At 36.6% G+C, this 26,009-nt stretch overlaps 1 protein-coding gene across 1 annotated transcript in view; it reads left to right on the plus strand.

The window, feature by feature from the left end:
* LOC135464462 (uncharacterized) overlaps positions 1 to 26,009 on the plus strand; it is a 37,459-nt gene continuing 11,450 nt past the window's right edge. The window contains exons 1-2 of the mRNA XM_064741886.1: positions 1 to 135; positions 15,610 to 15,793. Of these exons, the coding sequence (XP_064597956.1) occupies positions 109 to 135; positions 15,610 to 15,793 (211 nt within the window). The 5' untranslated portion in view covers positions 1 to 108. The remainder of the gene's footprint in view (positions 136 to 15,609; positions 15,794 to 26,009) is intronic.

The following is a 26,009-nucleotide window of genomic DNA, read 5'->3' on the forward strand; positions in this document are numbered from 1 at the left end:
CAGAGAAGAGAGCAAACTTGCACTCTTACGTAAAGGCAGTAAACTTCCCCTGTGACTAGGTGGTAGTGTGAGCTTTGCATAAGGCAATGCACCGCTCAGACAGGAAAGATGGATCCAGATAACTTGCCAGAATTCGTAAGTGTTTTTGTTGTCTTCCTGATACCTTGATAACTTCTTTGTTTTGAAACCTCATTGCAGTTTAAATTCTTACGAGATAGACAGTATATAATTGCCGTGTGAATGTGTTGTTTTGGGAAATCTGAAACATATTGAACAGCATTTTCATTGTACAGCCTGAAGTTGTACAGCTCTACATATTTTATATAACATACATAACACATTTCTACATATATGTTACATATTATGTAACATATTTATATATGCACAAATAGTTATTGTACATTACTGTAGATGTATACTTATATGTATTATACCTGTATTTGTACAATCTCACTGTACAACCAGACGCTGAACATTTAAAACCCAGACTTCACATGTTCTCGGGGGGCCTCCGTGGCTCAGTCGGTTAGCGCGCTAGCGCAGCGTAGTGACCCAGAAGCCTCTCACCAATGTGGTCGCTGTGAGTTCAAGACCAGCTCATGCTGGCTTTCTCTCCGGCCGTACGTGGGAAGGTCTGCCAGCAACCTGCGGATGGTCGTGGGTTTCCGCCGGGCTCTGCCCGGTTTCCACCCACCATAATGTTCTCGGTGATAAACTAGTGTAGTTTTGAAAATGAACATGTCAATAATGTATTTATTTATTCCATTGGTGCTTTACACCATACCCAACAATATTTCCCTTATATGAGCATTATGGCCGGCATTATGGCGTGAGGAAACTGAGCAGAGCCAGAGGCAATCCCACGACCATCTGCAGGTTGCTGTCAGACCTCCCCATGTATGGCCGGAGAGGAAGCTAACGTAAGCTGGACTTGAACTCACAGCGACCGCAGTGGTGGGAGGTTCCTGGGTCATTGCACTATGCTGGCGTGTTAACTCCCTTGGCCGGGGAGGCCCATGTTATCAATTTAGACATGCGTGTGTACATGTATGAAGTGTATATTTGCACATATAAATTCCTCATTGATGAATCATGTATAAAAAAGTATTTTTTTGATGTATTTATTTGATTGTTGCTCAGTGCTACACTCGGCAAGTTTTCACTTATGAGATAGTTTATAAACATACTGTGTGTAGTTTGATATGCACATGGAAGAATCAAGAGTGCTGAAGTAATCCGACATGTTGATGCAACACATTCAGCATGTTAAGAGATTTACACGTATTCTGGCTCAGAAAACTTGTGATTTTTTGTTTGCAGAGGCCTCCGTAGCCTAAGGGTTAGCATGCCAGTGAGGCAAAAAAATTTAATGACCCAGGGGCGTCTCACCAATGCAAATGTTGTGAGTTCAATTCCAGCTCATGCTTGCTTCCTTTTGTATGTTGTATGTAGTAATTAGATACATATTCCAGAAACCTAAGGGTGGTTGTGGGTTCCCCCTAGGTTCTGCCCGTTTTCTCCTAGCTTCCAAAATAAATAAATATTTCTGTTTTGGAGACATTAACAGCTGTTCATTTATTTGCCATACACCACTGTTTTAAAGTTTGTACTATTAGCCCATGTGGCTGCGTCCTTTCATAGCTAGATATATTGAAACTAGATAATCTCTACCCCATAACTGTGACACAGCTCAACTACATGTAGTTACTGTGGAAAGAAATATACTCTATACTGCACCATTGCAAACGAAGTTCAGTGTTCATTATAAAGTAAGTATAAAAGTTTAATAAATACATGTAATAATTAACACAAAGTGTTGATTGTGTAATATATTATACCATAACTTACAAGTTACACAATACAAAAAGTAATACTATATTATATACTATATCACATTTGTCACATTTAAAACAATATAGTAAGCCTTTATATATAATTATATTTCATTGGTGTACTTGTAGGAAGAGTTTATTAATTTTTTAATACAAACGTATACAGAGAGAAAACTATATGTACAGCTATGGAATAAAACTGTATTGGCCTTGTTAATTGGCTGTGATTCAGGACTAGGAATAAAGTTGTACAAGATCATATAAATCATGGCTCTGCAAATTGCATGTGTGAAATTGAAAGTAATACAGGGTTGTGCCCCCTTGATTGGTGGTATTCCAATTTGGTAAGTGCAGTATGCATCTTTTGATGTGTTCAGTAGTATAAGTAGGTGTATTCTTTCTGTGATTGTGTAAATGTGCATGTATTCTGTTTTTGTGACATTGTTGGAACATTTTCACCTCAGTCATTGTTCATAAAAAAAATTATGAAATTTGCATTCATGCAGGTAACTATTTTTTTGGTTTTGGGCAACTCTGGTGAAAAACAGCATAGAGGATCAATATGATATTACTGTGGATTAATGGGCGTTCCTGGGCACCCTTGGGGCATTTCACCTACGTGTAATACTATATAAGATGTTGCATATTTACATTAACAGGTAATCGCAATAAGGTTCAACAGAAACTTTAGGAGTAAATTATTCTTCCATCAGATGTGTCGTTTAAAATACACGTAAACGAAACAGTGAACAAATCCTGCAGATTTTTGGAATTTGTCAAACCAACATGCAAAAAGTTTCATTGTGCCGTGACATGCACGGATCAGAGCTCTATTTTGCTCAATGTTCGCAGGGCTGTAGAATTTTGTAGAGTTGTATGAAACCCTCACTAGGATTGCATTGGCTATAAACTTTCAACACGTACAAAAGAAATTCATTAAATTTTTATGTTTTGGGACAAATAATGGGCATAGTTTTACTATGTAGCTCTTACAAAACTGTGCAACCACTTTAATCTGCCCCATCTATGTATTTTTTGTTGGCATGTTTTTCACTGAACGGATTTGCACAAATGTGTGCATGCAGAGGTACATGTAGCGAGTCTTACCATAATTAGTCTACCATCTTAGTTTCACTTTCACTTCTTCATCTAGCATGTCTAGGTGTTTACCTTTACATGGACCACAACATTTTCACAATTGCCTTAATTTTTGCAAATTTATATTTTCCCAAAGAATCTGTTTAATCCTGCATGTGCAGATATTTAGTACAAGAATTGACAAAATATGGCTTTGGTGAAAATTTTAAGACTTCAAATATAGAAGGTTTTATGGCATTGTGAGTGTTAAAGGATACATTAAAATGTACTAGAGAATGAATGGTTTTGAGGACAGTGAAAAAAGGTATGTCCAAGAAAAAATTTCATGTTTGAGACATGTGTTTATCTTCTATTTTTATACATTTCGTCTGTCAGTGATCAGAAATTTTCTCAAATGACTTCATCAGTGAACTTACTGGAAAAGCAGGACAAACTCAAAGCCCTCAGTTCGGGCTCTTCCCACCAATAAATTTGTCTTGTCAGCTCTTATCACCACTGACGTCACCATAGTAGACTGATCATGGGGGCCTAATGAGAACTGTAGTTTACAGCCATTTTTATGCCTTAGGAAGAGAGCTGAGAAGCTTAATATAGGAGCTGAGACTACTTAATATACTCCGTATTAAGATATAAACACCAAGCATTTCATATATCCTTATATATAATTAGGCCATATTTAAAACATTCTTTGTTGGACATAACTCGACAGTGTCAAATTACAGAAGGGTCAGTCGCTTTTCTCTTTTCATTTTGGCTAAACTAATGGAAAAAAAAAAGGAATTTTACAGAAATTATTCACATGGAGAGATAAATAAAAAGAATCTTCCTGCACTATCCCCAATAAAAACTTTGGAGTAGTGCCCTTGTAGAAGGCATTTCACATTAATACGCCCAGCAGGCATATTTTTAAGGGTGGCCTTACTCCAGGCATATCGGTTTCATGAACCCGTAAACGTGACGGCTATCGTCATGTAGCTGAATAATGTGTGAGAATTGCATTATAATTATTAATGATAATTATTGCATTATTACTAACCAAATAAATAAGTAGATAAATACATGTATACCGAAGTTATTAGGAAAATATATAAATTATCAGTGAAAAAACAAGCAATCTTCATCTTCGCTTTATCTTCATTAATCACGTTAGGTGTGTTTCGGAACACATGCACTGTCTTATATCCTAGACTTAGTCCACAAAAACAGCATCAGGTAATTACATGAGGTTAAAGTAAGAGAAAAATAAGCCTTCTATCTAATTTTTTCACCGTTAGAGGTCTATAAACTTAATAAGCTGTCGGAAGGGTTTGACATTTGCTCTCAGCTAATGCAGTCAGTATTTTTTTGTCTTTTTTTCTTACCCAAAACCACTTAAGCTTAAGTAGTTTTTCAATTTTTTTTTGCAGCTGTTTATTTATTTGTAAACACATTTTTGTTGTGTTGCCTTGGATAACAGCCAACTCCCATACACCTGTGTGTGTGTAAATATAAAACTGAAGGGTATTCAAGCCTCCGGATATCAAGTTAAAAGATGTCAGAGTGATTTCGCGGTATACAAACTGTACATACATATATCTAATCTACGTATGTATAGTTCAGTTTACTGGAGAAGGATTTGAAATAGGTTATGTTTACCCAGTGCAGTTTCACTCCAGCAGTAGCTGAAGCAGGCAGAATGGTGGATAACTTTACGTGTGCATATGTTCCGGCGTAAGGATGTGTAAGGATGAATGATATCAGAGATATCAGCGTGGGAGACTTCAAGTTGACATTTCTGTGCAGTGTGTATAGTGTCACATACATGTATGCATGTTTATAGTGTCACATACATGTATGCATGGGTATTGTGTCACATACATGTATGCATGTTTATAGTGTCACATACATGTATGCCTGGGTATAGTGTCACATACATGTATGCCTGGGTATAGTGTCACATACATGTATGCATGTGTATAGTGTCACATACATGTATGCATGGGTATAGTGTCACATACATGTATGCATGTGTATAGTGTCACATACATGTATGCATGTGTATGTGGCTTTTTGACTCTCTTGTTTTCTTCATGAGTCACATAGATGTTGACTCCGGATTCAGATTCTGATGGCTCTATTGTCATTTGTGCTCTACAAGATCTACATGTAGCTTCCATTGTCAAATCAATCTAGCACGTCCTTGTAGCACTTTGTCTCGACAAAAATCAAAAGTCCTGATTCTAAATTTTGAAGGTGACGTTGTTCATTTTAATTTTAGTACGGTATAGTTAATATAGCCAACCAACAGTTTTGATTGAACGTTTTTGGAAACTGAAGTCCCTCAAAATATGGCCCAGACTTGTGACATTGTTTGGGGCTCTTTTGATTTGATAAGATTTCATCGGACTTGGTTTTGATGTACTTCCATGTGTGGAAAACCATTTCTTGACAGATAGACAAACTCATGCAATGTTAACATTGACCACAATGTTTCAGTATCTCGTTACCTACATGTACAAGTATTTCTTGTTCAATTGTAGGCTGCATTTTTATTTCGTGCTTAACGAAAGCTGAGATGAACATTGTACGCTAGCTTGGACCACAAGCCATTATTCTCCCAGCTGTCAGAATCAAAAACTTCCTGGTCATGCTTCAGGTTTACCCTTTTTTGTAGAAGGATTAGGTGACTGTCAATTAATGTCCACAAATCAAGGAAGTCAGAAAAAAGTGTCGGCTGTATTTATAGAAACATCCTGATGTGACTTGTGAAAACGCTCAAAACCTGTACGATCAGACGCTGAGTCAGTGTTTCATACTATAATACTCACAGTGGTGCTGTTGTTGTTTTGCCTGGAACATACTGTACTTTGCTGTAATGCTGAAGATCCCAGTTCTAGCATTCTGTCTGAGAATGGTTTGAAGCAGGAAGATTCCAATGTTGGATTCCTTTGACAAGAAATTTATAACTTTTGGAATTTCAACCCATCGAAATGTCTTTTTGTTGCCGAGCAATTGGCTCACCTCCAGCAGACATGTCATCCATTGGTCAGGATTATGTTGCTGTAGACAGAAAAGTAGGTATTGTTAACGTTTTCTCTGCACTAAAACTTGGTGCAATGGTATTGTCCAAAGGGATGAAAGTCTTAATTTCCCTATAACAAACCAAGTGCATGTATATACAGGTGCAGTGTTATAAAATGAGGGGGCTTCTGTGGCTCAGTTGGTTTGCGCGCTAGCGCAGCATAATGACCCAGAAGCCTCTCACCAGTGCATCGCTGTGAGTTCAAGTCCAGATCATGCTGGCTTCCTCTCCGGTTGTACGTGGAAAGGTCTGCCTGCAACCTGCGGATGGTCATGGGTTTCCTGCGGGCTCTGCCCGATTTCCTCCCACCATAATGTTGGCCGCCGTTGCGTAAGTGAAATATTCTTGAGTACGGCGTAAAACACCAATCAAATAAATAAATATAAAATGAAGTTTTACCGCATAATTTCTGTCAAGGGGGATGGGTGCATTTACTATAAAAATTACCCTATTTCTTCCAGTTTTCGGGACACCTGGTCTGCTGATTTTAGCCAGTATATATGTAATTGTAGCAGGAATATTGAGTTCCTTTTTTCTTACATGTTTAGGCAATCTAACGAACAACATACTCATATCTTTACTTTTCCCCAAGGCTGGTAAAGAAATGTAATATTCTATTTTCCACACTACCAATATCTGTTCCAAATTGTAGAAGTAGTAGGGTAATCATTGCTGCCATGAAGCAATTACACTGGTAACGTTGTTGTGTATATGTAATTAACATGTTCATTACCATTAATTTGTAACGGTTGAGCGATTTTACTACACGGATCACATCGGGATTTGAACTCTGGTCTCAGCATCCAACTGAGCTATTAATGCTTGTGTAAGCACTGGAACGTTGCTCCCTGTACACATGTACAAATGGAAAGGGATATTGACTCCATCTTCTTTGACGATGCTTAATTGTCTGTCTGTTTAATTGATCAGGTATGTCTAATGAAAGGTCAATACATGTATGTGATTGATTTTTTATTGCTGCATTAGACCTCAGATAAAATATTGTCTTATTCTTAGAGTTCTGTTGGTCTTAGAGGTTCCTTGACAGGCATTATGTGTAAATCATGTATACAAGATCGCACAGGTTTGGTGCTACTGCACAAATGAAAGTTAATTATAGGACAAAAGTAGTGTTTTATGACCTTTGCCTGCATTTGCTGCCTACAGTTACATGCACTTTTCAGATTAAATTTCAGCATTTGACTGTTATTTAGTCAAATAAATACAATTTGCTCTTCCCTGGAGCCCCTTTTACGACAGAACCTCTGACAATAAAACACGTAAATAATAAAGCTTCTGAAAGAGACCACCTTTAATTTTTGTCATAAAAATTGATCAACAGAAATCCAATCAGATTTTTCATATTGTTTCAAAATGGCCCAAAAAAAATTACCTCAAATTCAAAAATATTAGATTCATCAGTGCACAAGTTTCATTTCAAAATCGGTAATGAAGTAAAATATAAATTTTCGAAAAGCTTGTCGCATTTTAACTTTTCAAACTTTAGAATCATTTTAAATATTAAATGTTCAAGTCTGATATTTACTTAAAGGCAATGATTCGATCTGCTCATGGTGAACACAGAAAATTTGATGATGGAAATATGGATTTTTTTGCCAGAAACCTTATATAATCTCAAAATTGTGATGGAGATGATGCATGACTTTGTAAGTAGACCGGCCCCGATAGCACAGGTGGTAGAGCATCCACTTCGGGAGCAGTAGATCCAGGGTTGAGTCACACCTTAGATCTTAAAAGAGGAAGTTGTAACTTCCTCGCTTGGAAGTTCAGCATGAAGGGGACAGTGCAACAACTGGTTGACCCGTATCAGTATAATGGCTCAAGCGGGACGGCTGGCTTGCTTTCGGTAAGGCCTCTCAGTGAAGCAGCACTAGATAAAAGATCCTTTATCTTATGATTTAAAATTGTTAAGTACGATGTTAAACCCCAAGCACTCACTCAGTCACTCACTTTATAAGAAGTTATATCGTGTCTGATGGAAAGGGATACTGTCTCTCATATATTGGGCTAGTTTAATAATTTAATACATTGTTAATAGCTTGTGAATACCCTAAATAACCTGAAATTTCATCCATCACCAAGTTGCTCATTTTTTCAGATTCTGGGAGTTTTATTGATTTTTAGACAGGTGCTTTAACAGGTGTTTGGAAGGTGGGACAATATCCTACTGGGAAAATGTAGATCTAATTAGCACCAAAAGTAAGATCTCATAATATTCATTTTCCTCCAAAAATGCTTTTCTGTGGTCAGATTTTTAGGTCATTTAGGGTAGTTCAAGGTATTGTAATGTGTAATAATGACAGCTGAGTACTCTAGTGTATATCTACCATATCTACCTGTGACATTAATATCTGCAGTGAGTTTTGGTACATTTAATCTGGGATTAAGATGGACGTGTAAATACAGCAATTTGCTAACTTGGCTATTAAGCATAATTCTTCTAAATTATGCACCTGTTCAGCCCTTGACCAGTGAGTATGTTGCACTGGAAGTACAGCTATTGGTGCAGCTGCTGTCATGAGTTCGAAGGGTTATTGTCAGATACTTGGCAAAGGGGTGTGGTTTTTGTCAGGGTAGCATGGTTTCTTCCACCCATAAATCTAAAAGCATTTGTGTGAGTGTAGATTTAAATTGCATGCATGGGTACACCCATCAACACTTGTAATCAAGTAAATAAATATTTTGAAATATACATTTATTAAAGCGTTTAATAATAACTAACAGTATTTTCGTTATCATAGATGGCACAGATTTTTGAGTGCTTAAAATTGGCCAATCCGGTTTTGAACCAGAGACCTGTAACCTTGCCTTGGGGCGAGGCAGCAGGTTAGCTGTCACTAACATTAGGGGATGCTAGGTTGTAGGCAAATAACTGATATCAATCACTGATTACGAATTTCTTCCCCAAAATCTTTAAACCTAACGCATCAGTGTTGCAAGAAAGGCGGGAAGCCAAATTCTAACTGTAGCCTTACTACACTCAGATTCACTCAGGCTCACAGAATCACAAGCAACTTCCAGAAACTGTTCATACTGTGACTTAAAACCACTTTCTGAATGGTGTATTTGTGTACCACTTTGTTTCTGCAGTTATACATGTACGTCTATTTATTAGCTTATCATTTGACTTGTAAAAAACATGTTACAGCTGTGAAGTCAGTATAATGGACTGTTTAGGGCACTCATTTATAGTATGTATAGGTTTTTTTCAACATATAGAAAACATAAATAGCTGTCTTAGTCAGGCCTGTGTAGAGAAAACTGATATTTGGTCGATACATATATTAACAAAAACAAACATGTTATACTGTGGACAGATCTTATGTTTTGCTTTTTCTTGCTAACATCCCTTTGTGGTCTGTGCATAAATTTAGATAAATAAAAAATGTATCTCATTGTGGTCAGTAAATGTACATGTATAAAAAAGAAGAGCAAAATGTATCACCGTTTATTTTATACTCTAATAACTTTTTGTTCCCCCTCAATCTGAAGCCCTTGAGAAGGGTTCTTGAGAAGGGTTATAAGGCTTTGTGGTATACGTATCAGTAGACCCTCATTGCATCTTGCAAGAACATAGTGAAACAGAACTTTTCTATCCCGTTATCATATAACATCTGACGAGCCAATCAAATTAAAATACAGGTACAGTGGATTGTGTTTTGAAAAAAAAACCAAAAAAAAACACTTGTTAATTGTACTGAACAATATATAGAGTTGCAGTTTTTCTGTAAGGTATCATTTCTTCATGTGATTTAAAATATTCAGCCTTTATTCTCTCTGATTTGGAATATTTGATTACTTCTTTCAATCATACTGGATCATTTTTCACTTTGCAAGATGGCTGTCAGTCATTTGCATGGGTGGAGAAAATTGGAGTGTCCAGGGTTAACCAACAACCTTTGGCAAGCCACCATTGAGCTTTCTCACTGACTTGTGGCTTACAGCTACATGTAATACACACCACATGGGTGGAAGACAAGTGGTCTTCAAAGAACAGCTTATTTCGCCGAGGTGGGATTTGAACTCTTAACTGTTGGTTTAAAGTCCAGCATCATTAACCACTCAACCATGACCTGCACTAGAATCTGCAGTTGTCAGCTAGCTGTATATATAACTGAATATGTTTAAGTTCACTAATGCCCTCCCTGCCGCCTAAATTGCCCACCCACATACGTGTAATTAATTTATTCTGACATATGTTTATGCAGATTTAATGTCCCATAATCCCCCACCACACCTGTCAACATGGTCCAGTAACCACGACAACTACATTTTCTCGGATACTTAAAAATTCAAATCCTGTTTGTCCCGTGAGACGGTGAAAGATCTCACAAACTGTTTTGAATATATTTATTGTTTCCGGTTAAATTGATATTATTAAACTTTTGTGGTTTAGCAGTGCTGGAAAAGTTTACACTGTCCACTTTGCCTGCATAATGTATGCGGTTAATTTGCATATGATTTGACCTGAAGCTACATTGACTGTGTAGCACCATTATTTACCGTAAGTTTTATAATAACTTGTCGGCAGTCAGACTCCTATTAAGATACAAATATAATTTACAAATGTTTGTGAAAGTGTAGTTTTAATTTATTTTGAAGATTATTGTAGTCTAGAACACATTAGGAAAATAAAGAAAATAACAAAGGGATTGTTTGTCAGATGTGTTATTTTAATTTACAAAATGACAAACTTTAGACTACGTACGCTATAGGGAGTCTCATCCCTGATATTATCATCAATGGCGGTAAAGCTGCACTGGAATAAATTAAATTAACCCACCCATTCAGGTGGAAAGAATTTGGGGATGGTATGCTTCTTAAGACAACAGTTTTTATTCATCCGTCAACCGATGAGCTTATAATGGTGAACATGACGGAGGGTCCAGTGGCTGGGGCCTGAAAATAAAACTTTAACATTTACTATGAAAAGCACACATGTACTTGTGCATGTATTAGTGCTTAGAGGGAATTAAACATGGACACTGATGTTCAAAGAAATAATTTTTTCAAGCTCAGGTACATTGGGGAAGAGATGGCTTTTAATTGTAGAATTGACATCTTATTTTCACAGCCCACCACTAGTGACCCTCATCTTACCTACAGAATTCAAAGATCTTAGATAAGTTGAGTTGGGTGTAGAAAATGTGTATCTAGGTTACCTTGGAGTCAGATGAGGTGGTTAAAGGCCTTGTGTGTGTATGTGTGTTGTCATTTGATAATAGCTAGGGCAGAAGATTTCAATCCTTTAAGCACACAAGAAAAACGTGGGATTTTAGAGGCATGACAGGCTACCACTGATCACATGAGGAAATCTTGTTAGGATTTTGTGGTATGATCAAACTGCCAAAGCTGCCAGGTATCACCATGGGGAAACAAGGGGATAAGGTAATTGTTTTCCTAATTATGTCCATTTGCTGAAAATCTTTGCTGAGAATGACGTAATCATGTGTTTAATTGCTATGTGAACGCAGTGAGTACATACGCATACCCCTAATTACCTAAAATTTCGTCCACAAAAGTGCATTTTAAGAAGCAAATAAATGTCACTAAATATTATTTTTGGTGTTGAAAATTTTCCAGTAGAATATGATCCCATGTTCCATGCAAACCTGAAAACACCTTTCTAAAATCAATAGAACTGTCAGAATTAGGAAAACGGGCAAGTTAAGTCTTGGACGAAATTTATGATCATTTAGGGTATTACATATACTAACTATAAATTACCGTAATTCTTCAACCGTTTCGCAAATGAAAGAGCAACGTTCAGTGCAATTTATAAAAACATTTTTAATTCGATTTTGGAAACAATTACTGCATCAGTTGGATTGGCCAATTTTAAGGCTTCTCAGAAAGTATTATGTTTTCAGTCTACACAGAAGAATTGCCCTCGCAATATGCTTGAATAAATACCTTCTAAATATGCAAAAAGGTTGAAGAAATAGGGTATTGAATATAGTATGTAAATTAATGAATATTGTATATACATGTAAATCAGTGAATATTGTATATACATGTAAATCAATGAATATTGTATATACATGTAAAGCAATGAATATTGTATATACATGTAAATCAATGAATATTGTATATACATGTAAATCAGTGAATATTGTATATACATGTAAATCAATGAATATTGTATATACATGTAAATCAAAGAATATTGTATATCTGAAAAGTTAGTTACTACAGATACATATTCATATAAGACTTTCACATTATCTGGCTGTTGATCTTTTAGATTGATATACATTAGGACATAGCATCCAGTTGAAGTAAATTACTTTTAATTAACCATTAAATTAGGTTATAACAGTGTCCCACACTCTACGCATTAACACATGGACTTGAGTGTTTTTCAACAACATCACACAGTTAAGGTGGGTGTTCAACCCCAGCCCTGGACAGGAAGTTTGCGCTCTGACTTTTTGTTGATGATGTCATTATAAGTAGTTGGCAATGCTTGTGCTGCCGTTCGTGTATTCAAACGTTTTGTGCCATTCTGTATGTCACTCATGAGAAATTATTCACAAATTGTGAAAAACAACACTGTACCAAAAATTTAACTGGCTCTCACCAGGTGTAAGTGAAAAATTCTTGGATACGGTATTTCCTCAAACTTTTCGCATATGAAAGAGCAATTTTCAGTGCGATTTATACACATTTGTAATTTGATTTTGGAAACAAAACTACATTGGTTGGCATGGCCAGTGTCTGGGCTTCACAAAAAGTATAATTTTATCAGCCTACACAGAATGATGCCTTCAGAATATGCTTGAATAAAAAACTTGCAAACATGTGAAAAGGTTGGAGAATTATTTATTTATTTATTTATTTATTTGATTGATGTTTTACGCCGTACTCAAGAATATTTCACTTATACGACGGTGGCCAACATTATGGTGGGAGGAAACCGGGGAAAACCCACGGCCATCCGCAGTTTGCTGCAGACCTTCCCACTTATGACCGGAGAGGAATGAGCTGGGCTTGAACTCACAGTGACCGCATTGGTGAGAGGCTTCTGGGTTATTACGCTGCGCTAGCGCGCTAACCAACTGAGCCACGGAGGCCCCGTTGGAGAATTACAGTATGGAGTTAAATACCACATGATCAGATAAATAAATAAATAAAGGTTGTAATTGAACACACTGATATAGTGACAATGAAACTAGGTACAAGTATCATGCTCATAAAATGTGGAATGATGGAACATTTACATGTGTACTAATTTAACATCGATTTTTTACATCTGAGCATACAGTCCTAAACATGTATCTTGCACAATTTTGTATATTTCATGCTTATATGAACACAGTTAACTTAAATGATCTGAATAAATGAATATGGGTGTTAAACGTATGGGTACTGAAGTGGAAAAGTATTTTTAATAGCTTAAAGAGGATAACTAGGTTGTCACAAAGTGCAAAGGTGGATATATACATGTATGCATGTCTCTGTATGTATGTATGTATGTATGCATGCTTGGAATTTAATGTCAAAGGTGTATGAAGTACGACGTTAAACCCACTCATTCACTCAAAGGTGTATGAAGTACAATGTTAAACCTACCCATTCACTCACTCAAAGGTGTATGAAGTACAACGTTAAACCCACTCATTCACTCACTCAAAGGTGTATGAAGTACGACGTTAAACCCACTCACTCACTTAAAGGTGTATGAAGTATGACGTTAAACCCACTCACTCACTCAAAGGTGTATGAATTACAACATTAAACCCACTCATTCACTCACTCAAAGGTGTATGAAGTACGACGTTAAACCCACTCACTCACTCACTTAATGGTGTATGAAGTACAATGTTAAACCTACCCATTCACTCACTTAAAGGTGTATGAAGTACGACGTTAAACCCACTCACTCACTCACTCAAAGGTGTATGAAGTGCGACGTTAAACCCACTCACTCAAAGGTGTATGAAGTACGACGTTAAACTCACTCACTCACTCACTCAAAGGTGTATGAAGTACGACGTTAAACCCACTCACTCACTCAAAGGTGTATGAAGTACAGCGTTAAACCCACTCACTCACTCAAAGGTGTATGAAGTACAACATTAAACCCACTCACTCACTCAAAGGTGTATAGATATAGGCTACTGTGCTGTGATCTTTTAGGCTAAAGGCATTTGATTCCTTGTGTATATAATATAACTTTGAGATGTACCTGTACCGATTATGTTTATGGTACTTAAACAGGTGAATCATAATAACTTGATAAGAACTTTCCTAAACATCAGGCTGAAAATCCCTGAAGAACAACATGATACTCTGTACAAAATTTGTTCTACTTTAGAAATTCTTGATGATTGATGTACATGTACAGTACGTATCTCTCACAGGATCACAAATGATTTTTTGTGTGGTACGATGTACATGTACAGTATCTCTCACAGAACCACAAATGTTTTTTTTTTGTGTGTGGTATGATGTACATGTACAAGCACAGTATCTCTCACAGTACCACGAATGATTTTTTGTTTTGTACAATGTACATGTACAGTATCTCTTGCAGGACCACATGATTTTTTGTGTGGTACGATGTACATGTACAGTATCTCTCACAGGACCACAAATAATTTTTTGTGTGGTACATATGCATGAAGGCCTCTTGATCTATCCTTCATTAACATAAATGTACATGTGTATCTCTATTATACAGACATGTGCTGTACTCATATACATGTATGTGTTCAAATGTATTTCTGTATTTCGTGTTCTTCTTTGTTACATGTACTTTTGTGTTACATTTGTTTCTACATGCGTGCCTCTACACCATGTCTACACCATGCACCCTAAATGACCTAAAAATTCGACCACAAATGAGCATTTTTGGAGGCAAATAAATGTCATGAAATATTACTTCTGGTGCTAAAAATGTACATTTTCCCAGTAAGATATCATCCAACCTTCCAAACATTTCTCAAAGCACCTGTCTAAAATCAGTAGAACTCCCAGAATCTGGAAAGATGAGCAAATTTTAGGTCATTTGGAGTACAGTAGTTTACCTTTATGATATAATACATGTGCTTCTTTTTATACACGTGTTAAGGTATTAAAATTGTTATTTTTTTTTTGTCGAGAGCAGCATGACATGCAAACATGTACATGTATGTGTGAACTAATGTGCAGGGTGTACAGTGAGTACAATGATGAATTAATGTTATACTTTTGGAATGTGTTCTGTCTAAATTTATTAAAGACCCTGCACACTGAACAGTATGAATTCGACAACCTTTCGTTTAATATTGCCATGTACTCTACAGGCTTGCTTGCAGCACATGACGAAACACAATCCAGGTGATGTGACACAGCTATGGCGAAATTATGCTGGGTATTAGACAATATGGCCATGATTGTACAAGTATTACAAATATATGCACTTGCATGTATATGATTTCAGTTAATTTGTACCATTTACAAGTTGGCTACATGCATACATGCAGTTTAATGTAACATTATAAACTTTTAGTCTAATACTTTAGCCTTGATGTATGATTTAGGGCTGGCCATATATTGAGGCGACTAGTTGTAAGATTTTGATAACGCAATTATGTTTTTTTCCATTGCTCACAGGGCGGTATTCGGGTGGTGTGCAGTTCAAGGATTACAGGCACCGATCTGGGCACAGTTGCCCTCGTCATAAGCAGTTTTACCACAGCAACTGATCTGGTTGCCATGGTAATTACAAAATGCAAAGTGATAGGAATCAACGCAGAGGATTACTGTGTTGTCATGGAAACAGGCTACAAAGAGAAAGGTAAGCCAATTAAAGTACATCCCTCTAAAAAAACATGATCTGTACGGCTCAAGACATTAATTGTTGTTGTTGTTGTTGTTGTCATTCTTGGTGTCTTTCTTGAATGTGGGTGCTGCTTTACACTGCATATTTTTTCATTTTTTCTTGCTTTATGATCAGCTCTTAGAGGGTTAAACACCCCATAGTAGTATGTTATTTTATTTATTTATTTATTTGATTAATGTTTTACACTGTACTCAAGAATATTTCACTTAGACAGTGGCAGCCAGCATTATGGTGGGAGGAAACCGGGCAGAGCCCGGGGGAAACCCACGACCATGCGCAGGTTGTTACCAGACCTTCTCACATATGGTCGTAGAGGAAGTCAATATGAGCTGGACTTGAACTCACAGCAACCACATTGGTGATAGGCTTCTGGGTCATTACACTGCACTAGCGTGCTAACCAACTGAGCCGCAGAGGCCCCAAAGTAGTAAGTGTAGTCGTGTTTGTAACAATGGCATCTGGCTGATCATTAATTACACCACTTGAGGCGTTCTTATCGACCAACTATTGCTTGTTAAGGCCATGTTTAGATGGGTATATTTAATTATGGCCTGCTCACTTTAATACCTGAGCATTTTTACTTAAGAAGTGTGCCACTCCAGGTAAAATGTTGACTCAGTGAATCCAAAAATTAAAACTTTATTACAATGCTTTGTATATGGTTGTTAAACTTCTAAGTAGTATACAGTTAAGTTACCTGGCGAACTGAAGCCGTTTGCAGATCAGGTGTATATATATATACATGTAATTCTACGTGCTCCTTTTAACCTGTGAGAAAAAGAGGTCATCAGATCATGAACAGAGGGAAATGAATCGTGATGACAAACATTATGAATGTTAAAAATGGAAGTCGTGTGAATTAAAATCTAAATTCGACTGGACTCTTTGATGTCCGCTTAATGGATGACCAACATCTTCTGAGCTCTTTTACGAATGTGGAACTGCTCTGGCTTTACCTCCGTTAATTTTTACTCCTAACAGCCGTGTTGACTTGTGTTTACCGTAAACTTTGTAATTATACGTTGTAAGGGATGAACGTGTATACATGTATATTCATTGTTGTTGGATTGATAATGATAAACTTTATTTATTTATTTATTTTAAAATATAAATTACAGATGTAGTTGTACACACTATTAAGCCAGGTATAAATAGTTTAAATATTTCCAGCTTCTGGGAAATGACACTGTCAGTTTTGGTAATATATAGCAATAAATGAGCAGTGCTCCTCTGCGCGGTTTTACATGAATTTCATTGATCATTTGCCTTCCAGTATATGTACATAGTATGGTATATACACATATACACATTATCAATTAGTTTTGCATCAGTTGATCTAGCTGAATAGTTTAGGCACTGATATTTGATTCACAAAACTCTCGGTTTCACCATTATTATACATGGAAATAAGACAAGTTTATCAAAATTGTATTAAAAGAAGAATTTGTAACTTCCTTGTGTGGCGTTCAGCATGAAGGGGGTAGTGCAATGACTAGTTGACCCTTATCAGTGTAATGGCTCAGGCGGGGTGGCTTACTTGCCTTCGGTAAGGCGTCTCAGTGAAGCAGCATTGGGTAAAGGAGTGGTGGAAATCCGTCCTGCAACAAGGAGACACGTTATATGCACTCTAAGGTTTCCTTCGTCGTCATATGAGTGAAAAATTGTTAAGTACAACGTCACACCTCAAGCACTCACTCATTCACTCAAAGTTGTAACATTTGGTATCCCAAACTTCTGACACTCAAAAATGTCATAGATCTGGTCGAACTTGGTTTGCGGATGAAAACATGTGTGGATGAAAGCGTGTGTGCTTACATATTTAAGAAAGTTGCCTGGTTTACTTTCAGCCCTCCGTTATCTATATTTTTAGAGATTGCACACGTGTATTTGTTTTACAAAGATACATGTACAAGTTTTCCCAGCAATTTTATATCTTGCGAAATAATCATGTTTTGATCTTAAAAATGCAGAGTGAAAATTAGAAGTTCTGTTACATCTCTGATTTGTATAATTATCTTTTACACATGTTTGCACGTAATTCAGTGTCATACATACTGTACCAGTAACAGTAGTTTTCTCTTGTGTATTTTTAAGCTTACAAGTTCTGCCTTTCAAGTTAGTCTCACATGAAGCATTACAAAAATGGATATGACTGTTACACTAGTCTAACCACAGTACATGTAAAACCATGGCTGCGTCATACATTTTAATATACTACAACAATAGCTGGACTTACCCTGAATATATTTATTTATTTATTTGATTGGTGTTTTACGCCGTACTCAAGAATATTTCACTTATATGACGGCAGCCAGCATTATAGTGGGTGGAAACCTGGCACAGCCCGGGGGAAACCCACGACCATCCGCAGGTTGCTGACAAACCTTCCCACGTATGGCCGGAGAGGAAGCCAGCATGAGCTGGACTTGAACTCACAGCGACAGCATTGGTGAGAGGCTCCTGGGTCATTACGCTGCGCTAGCGCGCTAACTGACTGAGCCACAGAGGCCCCACCCTGAATATAAATGCAAATTAGCAATAGCTACAACAACCCGCCAAAGAAATGACTTGGTGTCATCTTGTGCACGGTCTTGCGTTGAAAAAATAAAATTAAAATTGAAAGTAATATGTCAAAGAATTTACGAATTGACAAACTAAGCAAGTTATTTTAAATAAAACAGTTTGTTTATATTTACTTGATTGATGAAGTAATCAAGAATACTTCACTTGTATGACGGCATTATGGTGGGAGGAAAGCAGTGGCAGAGCCCACGGGCAACCCCGGAGGAGAAGCCAACCTGGACTTTTAACTCATCAAACAATTTCTCGAAGTAAGCTAAAATTGGCATGCATGAATGTCTCCTTTTTGTAATATTGAAGACTTGGGTAGAAAACCTCCATTTTTCAAATAATACACTATGTGTCATTTTTTTATCATATTTGGAGGAATTAATATGCAGCTTTCCATAAACAATTTTCTATTGACATTTCAGGTCTTTTATTGTTTAACTATAAACAAGTGGCTGAATTTGTGTACACTGTGCATGTTTATCATGGCTGTATGCATTTTTAACTTAGTCTTCCGATCAAATAAAAACACAGTCTGCTTGATTTCCTGATCTTTTTTCATCCAAAGTCATGATCTAGTCATTTTTTAAAATACAGCTTGAATGAAGATCAAGAACTCTTGTTTGTCAAAGAGCTTTTTGATTCTTTTTGATTCTGACTCATGGGTGGATTAAAGCGAGTTGTCATTTGTACAGACATCAACTGTTGTGTGCTGTTATCAAAGTTGTCCAATACGAATAAAAGAGATCTGTTTTCTTTGTGTGTCAGACTGACATCTGTAGTAGGAAAAACACAATCCCATGTACTTTTAAATTATATACCTGTTTTGACGCACAGGTACGCGTAATCTGTTTGTCCTTGTAAAAGCCATGTGATCAGGTAGACTAAGTTTCTGTTTGTCCAGTGCCAATACGGTCAAATTAAGACAGGAGAAGCTCTGTTTCGCACAATTTGTACATTTTAGCGAAAATTAATTGGGCACAAGACTACACCAGCAGTTGTGCTTAACAAATTTCAGTGCAAGCCAGACTCAATAACTCTCTTCAAAAACCTGTATAGTCACTATCTTTGTACAAGTGAGAAGAAGAAAAAAAAAACATACAAACAGACATGGAGTAAAATACATCAATAAAGTCTATTCATCGCACATAGAAAAGTTTGTCAGTATAGCTTAACTGACATGACTAAGGTCAATAGTTGACCTTACATGGAGACTCTATCCTGTTTCCTCCGCCCAAAAACTGACTGCCGTTGTGTTTAAGTAAGGAATTCTTGAGTGCGTGGTGTACATGGAGCGACATCCAATTACAGTTTATGACCAAATATATTATGCAGATGCACAGCTCATTTTATTGAAAAATGATGACACATTTACAATGTACGTGAGAAAAGTTAAAGAGGCTATACCAAAGATTTTGGGCCAAAAATTTGTATTAGCTAATCAAATCCAACTCTTTGTCTTTAACAACATGAGCTCAAAGTATTACCTCTCAGAAAACATCAGACTTATATTATTTATAGTTTTGAAATAATTCTAAACTTATGATGCAGCCTGCTTTTGAAAATTATAGGAGCTTCATTACCGGTACTGTTTTGGAATGGTAATATATGTATAGGCGATGCTGATATTTTGTGAAAAATAATTATTTCAGCTAATTTCTGAAACAATATGCTAATTCTTCAACTTTTTCAAATGCCTCTAGAATTAATATTATTCTGAAACATTCTGAGAGAATTATTGAGTGTGGAGACATTATTGGCACACTTTTATGAAGCTTGCATCTTTAGTGATACAAAAAGTATATTTTTCATGTCATTTTTATAATAATTGCATGCATAAATTTCACTGAAAGAAGTGCTTTTGAGGTCGAAAATGTTGAAGATTTTCAGTAGTAATAATTCCATTGAATTTGTGGTGATCGCATTTTTGCCAGAAATATCTGAAATAAATATAGCCTCTATTAAACAATCCAGGTATAATAATGATGGATATGGTACTGATAAAGGCACAGTTGGTAGAGCGTCTACTTCGGGAGCGGTAGATCCAGGGTCAGTCCTGGGTCGAGTAACACCTAAGGCTTTAAAAGAGGAAGTTGCAGCTTCCTCGCTTGGCACTGAGCATCAAGGGGATAGGGCAACAAGCACTCGCTCACTCAATGATAAAGGTTGTAGTGTTGCAGTTGATCAGGTTGATCAAGATGTTATGCCAGATACTGTTATCTGAAGTTTGGTTCGTTGATCACAGGCTATATGTGTACCTTATAGACAAAAACGCGCATTCCATGCATGAGTCACAACTGATCGACGTTGTGATGCTGTACAATTATGGAGAAACGTGACACTTGTTATAACGTGGTAATATTTTGCCACTGTTGCAGAGATGCAGGGCCTATGTTTTCTAATTTTAACATGGCACCTTCTCAGCAGGGTGAGAGCTGTTAAGAATATACTAGTATACATACCTGTGTGAACTTCTAGTATTTAAAATTACCACTAGCCCTTCACCATTGAGGTGACTTGCTTGACACTTAATTCCCTCTGGACTTTATTGTGTTGACTAGTAGCTTAATAAATGTCACAGTCAGCAAAAAAAAAAAAAAAAAAAACATTTGGGCACCCAAAGTCTTGGCCAGCAAAAATCATTAGGACAACCTTAAAATTCAGGCACCAAAAATCTTGACCAACAAAAAAAATACACATATACACACACAAAAATATCTTGGCCAGTATAAAAAAAGACTGGGATCACCCAAAATCTTGACCTTCATGAAACATTGGGAAAGTCTTTTTTTAGTTCGTTAATTTTAAGTTATTTAATATAAGGCGGAATAGATATAAGGTGAAAGTGTTCCATGTTGGCTCACAATTTTTTTGAGAATTAAAATGCATGTACTATTTTAAAGCTATCCTCCTGCACCTGAAAATAGTTTAAGCTTTTTCGGTGTACATGTATGCCCTTGTCTTTATGAATAGTTCTTTATAAGTTTTTATCACCAATGAATTAAACTTTTTTGTATCATATCTTCTCACCTCTACATGTATCAAAAGACAGGATACCAAGAAATACCAAAAATTTGGCCCACATTCATTATTACACATGAATTAACTCAGCAGTAATAATGACTGGGTACTAAATTTTGAGTATGTGTATCTTGTCCTTTTAAAGTAAAAAGTAGGCTTACAAAGTCAAACTACACATACACGTTCTAAAAAAATTTTCATTGAACCTTTAATTAGCTTCCTGTAGTGATAATGGCACATTATGCTCCAACAATACAGGTATTTATGGTTGGGTCTGGGTTTTTTTTTTACAGTTATTAAATACTTATCTAGCGATTTGTTTCCACCTGATACCAGTATCACTATAGTAACAACTTAAACGGAAATCTGGGTTATCAGCAGATAGTTACAAGTAATTAAAGGTAGAAATAACATGGCTCTTGTTATTTCAGTAATACAGTGTCATTAATCTGTTTTCTGAGGCATTTAATTGAGTAACAATTTAATACTATGATGTCTATGTACCTGATACTGTTTATAGGCCTATTACTGTTAGCGTATAAATGGAAATTTGAGCTATCAACATTTACGTAATTGTTATACTAAACCGTTCTAAACGTTTACCCATGGCCATTATGATTCCATGACCGACATCTAATTATTGTCTGAACATTCATGTATATTCATGTGGATAAAGCAGAGATATTGGAAACATCATTACAGCTGGTGTGTTTATATTGCATCTAAATACATGTACATGTATGTACAGTTTATATGCACTCTGCAGGTGTAAGTTTGTGAACATGTATAGTCTTATCTCTTATTCTAGTAAGTATATACTTTGTTTCTTCAACCTTTTCTCGTGTTTTCAAGGTGTTTATTCAGGCTTATTCTGAAAGCATTACTTTCTGTGTTGACTGATAAAAGTATACTTTTTGCGAAGCCCAGAAATTGGGCATTCCAACCAATGTAGTTTTGTCTCCAAAATCAAATTATATATATGCATAGAATTCAACTGAAAGTTGATCTTTCATTTGTGAAAGGGTTGAAGGATTAGGGTGCATATGTTTCTTTAACTGTGTTTGAATTTTTTTTATTTATTTGATTGGTATTTTACACCGTACTCAAGATTATTTAACTTCAGCATTCAGGTGGGAACGATGTTATGATGGATGAGGTATTATTTAAGACCCCAAAACATTTTCTGGTTTTCTGCATATACAACCGTTTTTTTTCTCAGAATTGTGAGAGCGACTTCCTCCGATTTTTAGTTGTTACATCTTGGATTGCAACTCCTAACCCGTCACACCAGATTAGGGTTGAATCTTGATGACACTAATTATTTTACAGAGTTTCCGTAGATTCCCTGCTCTTGCTTGTGAGAAAGTTCTTGAGTATGGCATTAGTTTAGCACACTGTGAAATAAGACAAATTATTGCTCTTGACAGCTTGATGACAGTATTAAATGGGTTCAGTATGTATGCCGCATTTCATTTTATTCTGTGTTTTGTCAGTTTGCACAATTCGGGTCTGAAGTGGCTTGAATTAAATTAACACAGCTTATTCCATTCACTGCATTCCCAGTGTAGCACAGTATGTTTGCAAACTCAACTACATTACAGTCACATCAGTTATGAGTGCGAAATTTAATTCAGTCAAATTTGTGGGGAGCACATTGGCAAACAGAATGATCATGTCTTAGCGACGAGGTAATTAACTTTTCTGAACTGGTCACCCACTGACCATTGTGTCGGTCACTCGTTGGTCAATATAAGTGACTGCAGGAATTTAATTCAGTCCAGTTCAAACAAACCCTTCTCTTCAGGTGTAAGGGACCATCTTAAACATCCCACTTCTTATGTTCAATTCACTCATGGAGTCTGCAAGCATGGTTTTTAGAAGGACCTGTAGTGTGTGAACCTTCCACATTTTCACATCGAGTGAATTTGTGATATTCATTAATTGCGATATGACTAGTTTTCTACTGGTAATTATGGAAAATAATTGTAACAGGCTTCATAAGACGTTTTCACAGTCTGAATCCAGCTGTTGTGGGTTATTAGTCTTCACCAATTGTGCGTGGGAGGGTCTGCCAGGAACCTGCGGAGGGCAGTGAGTTTCCCCCAGCCGATTTTCATCCACCATATAATGCTGGCCGCATGCATCAATTACACATGTACGTGCCATTTGGGCCGTAATTAGCTGTGTTGGACAGCAACGGTTACATGAGGGACGTGTATTTTTCTGTATCCTGTAACTGTGTCCATGTGTCTGTTGGCTAGTTTATCTCCCTTTGTTCTGCTGTGAAGACAATAATATTACAAAAAGTGATTTGCAGGTCCATAGACATTCAATGCTGAACCAGTGATGGTTTTTTTGCAGGATACCTTTGTTACATGATTATTCATTGAGTGGATATGGACATTTCTGACTACTGGTTAATATGAGAGTGACTGGCAGTGTATATTTCCATATTCCCTCACTGAGTAACCATGCAAATATATTATCCACCACACATGTGTGCAGAAATTTGTAATTTTCAACAAACTGTTTGATCCAGAGCTGCTCATGTACATCATATGATTTTCAGCTGAGATCATACTTTAACATTTTTTGTTGTAATTAAGCTCTTAATTATTCTTATTAATTGGAATGACGATGTGTGCTAATTGAAGCGTTGAATATGAGTTTTGTGACAAGCTCGTCACGTGTCTCTAGCATGGCTGACCATGCATGCAGTTGTGTAGGGAATAAGAAGAAAAATCTCACGGGATTGACTTGGTAAGCTAGCTAAGACACAGTGACAACATTAACTGTTTTGGCATATTAATCATAAACACTGTTGATCTCCAGTTATTATAGTGTCTCTCACGGTGCCAACATATACGAAGACTCTTTGCAGTACCGTTTTCTAAGCTTTGATAAATTTCTGTTTTTGAAAATATCAGATTAAACAGACATGCAGCAGACAAAACTAAATGGATAATTGAAAAGGGAAAGTTCCAAAGTCCCTCAAGCATGGTGCAAGCAGGGCAATTATTCGTTCAACAAAGTTATATATGTACAGCAATTGCTTTAACTATTACTCGTACAATCAAAAAAATAAATAATATTTATATCTAAAGAATATTGGTTGGAAAGACACTGCCAATATAGCTTTTATTCTTGGACATAATTTAAACATAAACATTGTTGTCCTATTTGTCTGTAGTTTGTTTGATGCATTATTGTCATTTGGAGATGGTCCCTATGATTTTAAGGAAAATTAGGCTAAACTCCTTCAGGTTTGTGCAAACAGTGCTGTACCCCACCCATTATCTGTATCACAAACTCAGGTAGTTTAACACCGTGTACCTGCACACTCAGACTAATTAGTATTTCCCTTGTTGATCTTCCTCCTAGGTATTGGTGAGCAGGTCAGCTGATCAACTTACCTGTAATCAGACCCTCCGCTCAGGTGGGCAGGTTGAGAATAAACCACTCTGGGTGTTCACAGTTGCACCGAAGGTGTCGCCTAATCTTGTGATAATAATCTAATGATCCCAGCTTTCTGTTTACTATATCACTGTTTTGAGTTGACATCCATGCAGTGATACTGTACAGATCATAAGATGCGTAAGATTGAAGGAAAGTTACCTAAAGTATTGACGTCATATATACTTTATATTTGTACCATTGTGTAGGTCAACTATGACTTCAGTACTCAATATGACTTCAGTAGTTACTTAAACTTCCTTCTGTTTTTGAAGTTAAATTCATATTTGTGCCTGTAAACTATTCATGAGAATTGATATTGTACAGTATATGACAGTTACTTGTACATGTATATGACAGTTACTTGTATGTGTATATGACAGTTACTTGTACGTGTATATGACAGTTACTTATACGTGTATATGACAGTTACTTATACGTGTATATGACAGTTACTTGTACGTGTATATGACAGTTACTTGAAGATGTATATGACAGTTACTTGTACGTGTATATGACCGTTACTTGTACATGTATATGACAGTTACTTGCACGTGGATGTGACAGTTACTTGTACGTCTGTATGACAGTTACTTATACGTGGATAGGGCAGTTACTTGTATGTGGATATGATGGGTACTTGATATGACAGCTTGTACATTTCCGGTAGAACTCTTCTTTCCAGAAGGTAGCGAACAGTACAGTTCCTTTTTCGCTTGATGATTGGGAAACGCGTATGTTGGACATAGGTTCCTAGTTTACACAAACAAGCCGGCAGTTTTAACGACTCTTATTGGCTGAGAGGCAACACACCCCCAGCATAAATTACAGGGTATTAAAGATGGAGGATGCGATGGACTCAGAGATTTATGCCAGCTTTGCCGTTTTCAGGCTCTATGTGTATTGCAAGGAAAAATGGCAAAATTATGCAGCAGGCACCACCAGATTTGCTCTTTTCAGCTTATAGTGTCATTTTTTTTTAAATTTTCTTCTCCTTTAAGTTACTCCACTGAGGATTGAAGTTATCTCCATGAGATATCCCCTAAAGTTGATGCTACTCTTGAGAACTGATGTATATGTAATCAAAGGAATCAAAGTTACTCGTCAGAATTGTAAATTTGTACTCCAC

This window comes from Liolophura sinensis, chromosome 4, assembly GCF_032854445.1.
Source record: "Liolophura sinensis isolate JHLJ2023 chromosome 4, CUHK_Ljap_v2, whole genome shotgun sequence".
NCBI lineage: Eukaryota > Metazoa > Mollusca > Polyplacophora > Chitonida > Chitonidae > Liolophura > Liolophura sinensis.